Source organism: Otolemur garnettii, unplaced genomic scaffold, assembly GCF_000181295.1.
Source record: "Otolemur garnettii isolate 467f Iridium unplaced genomic scaffold, OtoGar3 scaffold00032, whole genome shotgun sequence".
Lineage (NCBI taxonomy): Eukaryota > Metazoa > Chordata > Mammalia > Primates > Galagidae > Otolemur > Otolemur garnettii.
The window spans coordinates 953,461-955,305 of NW_003852427.1; the positions used below are offsets into that span (position 1 = coordinate 953,461).

At 44.9% G+C, this 1,845-nt stretch overlaps 1 protein-coding gene across 1 annotated transcript; it reads left to right on the forward strand.

Moving 5' to 3' along the window:
• The first annotated feature begins 864 nt into the window (after positions 1–864).
• Positions 865–1,635, forward strand: LOC100941249 (enolase-phosphatase E1-like). The gene is given in 3 exon segments (XM_023512990.1): positions 865–1,355; positions 1,357–1,466; positions 1,469–1,635. Coding segments are annotated over 3 exon segments (768 nt in total).
• The last annotated feature ends 210 nt before the right edge of the window (positions 1,636–1,845 follow it).

The window sequence follows — 1,845 nt, forward strand, 5'->3', positions numbered from 1 at the left end:
CCCACCAACTTCCAGTATAGGTCTCCCTATACTGAGAAAGTAAGTATAGGAAGTAGAGGGAAAGAACAGCTAAAACATTGATAAGAGGATTTCCCATCATTGATGAGAGTTCTTAAAGAGATTCAAAATGCTGCAGTAAGCAGAGAAGCCAGGAAAATTTAGTCTTAAGTCTAAACACAGTTTGGCTGTAAAAAATTTAATATCAGTTGAGAAATAAAATTCCAGATGCCAACAATGAGTGACTGTTGTAGGAGCAGGTGAAGGGAAAGGAACTAGGCTAAAGTTCTTGCCTGATTTAAGGCAAGATGACAAATAACGATGTGCTCCAGATGTTAACAACAAATGTAAAATAACATATATACAGTTGGTCACTGAGTTACAACTTACAGAATTCCATCCTTATGAAAGGGCTCCCAAGACTCCACATAAGGGTATTTTAAAATTAAATACAGTACAAACCCTGTAAGTTGACCACCCAGGGGACTGTAACAAACTATTCAACATACAGAGGTGGTCAACATAAGGAACTAGGCCTACTGTACTGATACATACATGTGGTATCCATCTGGTCTATGAAAATTAGATCAACCATAAGGAGGTGGTCAACATAGGGAGGTGATCAAGCATGGAGGTTCTACTGTAGTTACATTAATTACTCAGAGGGTTCCCCAGCGGCTGCCTCCTCCAGTTCCAGGTGTGCTCTGGTGGCATCTACCCTACAGGCTCCCGGCAGCACACAGCCACCAGCTCTGAGATTCTGCGGGGCTGTTGGAATCCCAGGACCATGCCTGGGGGGCTCAGCCGGCACCACCCTCTACCCTCCCTACCAGTAGGCCAATTCCCTTATTAGCATACGGTGGGGAAATGGTCGTGCTTTCGGTGCCCACGGAAGTCTCTGTGATCCTGTTAGATATCAAAGGTACCACAACCCCAATTGCTTTCGTGAAGGACATTTTATTTCCTTACATCAAAGAAAATGTTAAAGAGTATCCGCAGACACATTGGGAAGCAGAGGAGTGCCAACAAGATGTCAGTCTTTTGAGGAAACAGGCTAAAGATGCCCACTTGGATGGGGCTGTTCCCATCCCTACAGCATCTGGGAATGCAGTGGATTACCTGCAGCAGATGATCCAGGCTGTCATGGACAACGTGTGCTGGCAGATGTCTCTGGACCAAAAGACTACTGCCCTCAAACAGCTGCAGGGCCACATGTGGCGGGAGGCGTTCACTGCTGGGCGCATGAAAGCAGAGATCTTTGCAGACGTAGTTCCAGCAGTCAGGAAGTGGAGAGAGACTAGATTGAAGGTGTACATCTATTCCTCAGGGAGTGTAGAGGAACAGAAGCTGTATTTGGGCATTCTACAGAGGAGATACTCTTGAGCGTGTTGATGGTCACTTTGATACTAAGATTGGACACAAAGTGGAGAGTGAGAGTTACTGGAAGATTGCCAACAGCACTGGCTGCTCAATTTGTTTCTGACAGATGTTACTCCAGAGGCCAGCACTGCCAAGGAGGCAGACGTGCATGTGACTGTAGTGGTGAGACCCGGCAATGCAGGATTGATGGATGACGAGAAGACTTACTATAGCCTCATCACGTCCTTCAGCAAACTCTACCTGCCTTCCTCAAACTAGAGGAGCATTTCTAAGGAAGGCCATGCTGCCTCACAGAGTTGTCCCTGTAGTGTATGGTTTTATTCTAATGGTAAAAGTAACTCACTTTAAAAATACGCATATATACACACATGCATGTGCAAATATATGTATGTATATGCTCACATTAACTTCCATGGGCACGTAAGTGAGAAAAAAGACTCAGTTCAGTGAAAATGAAACTTACTTAAA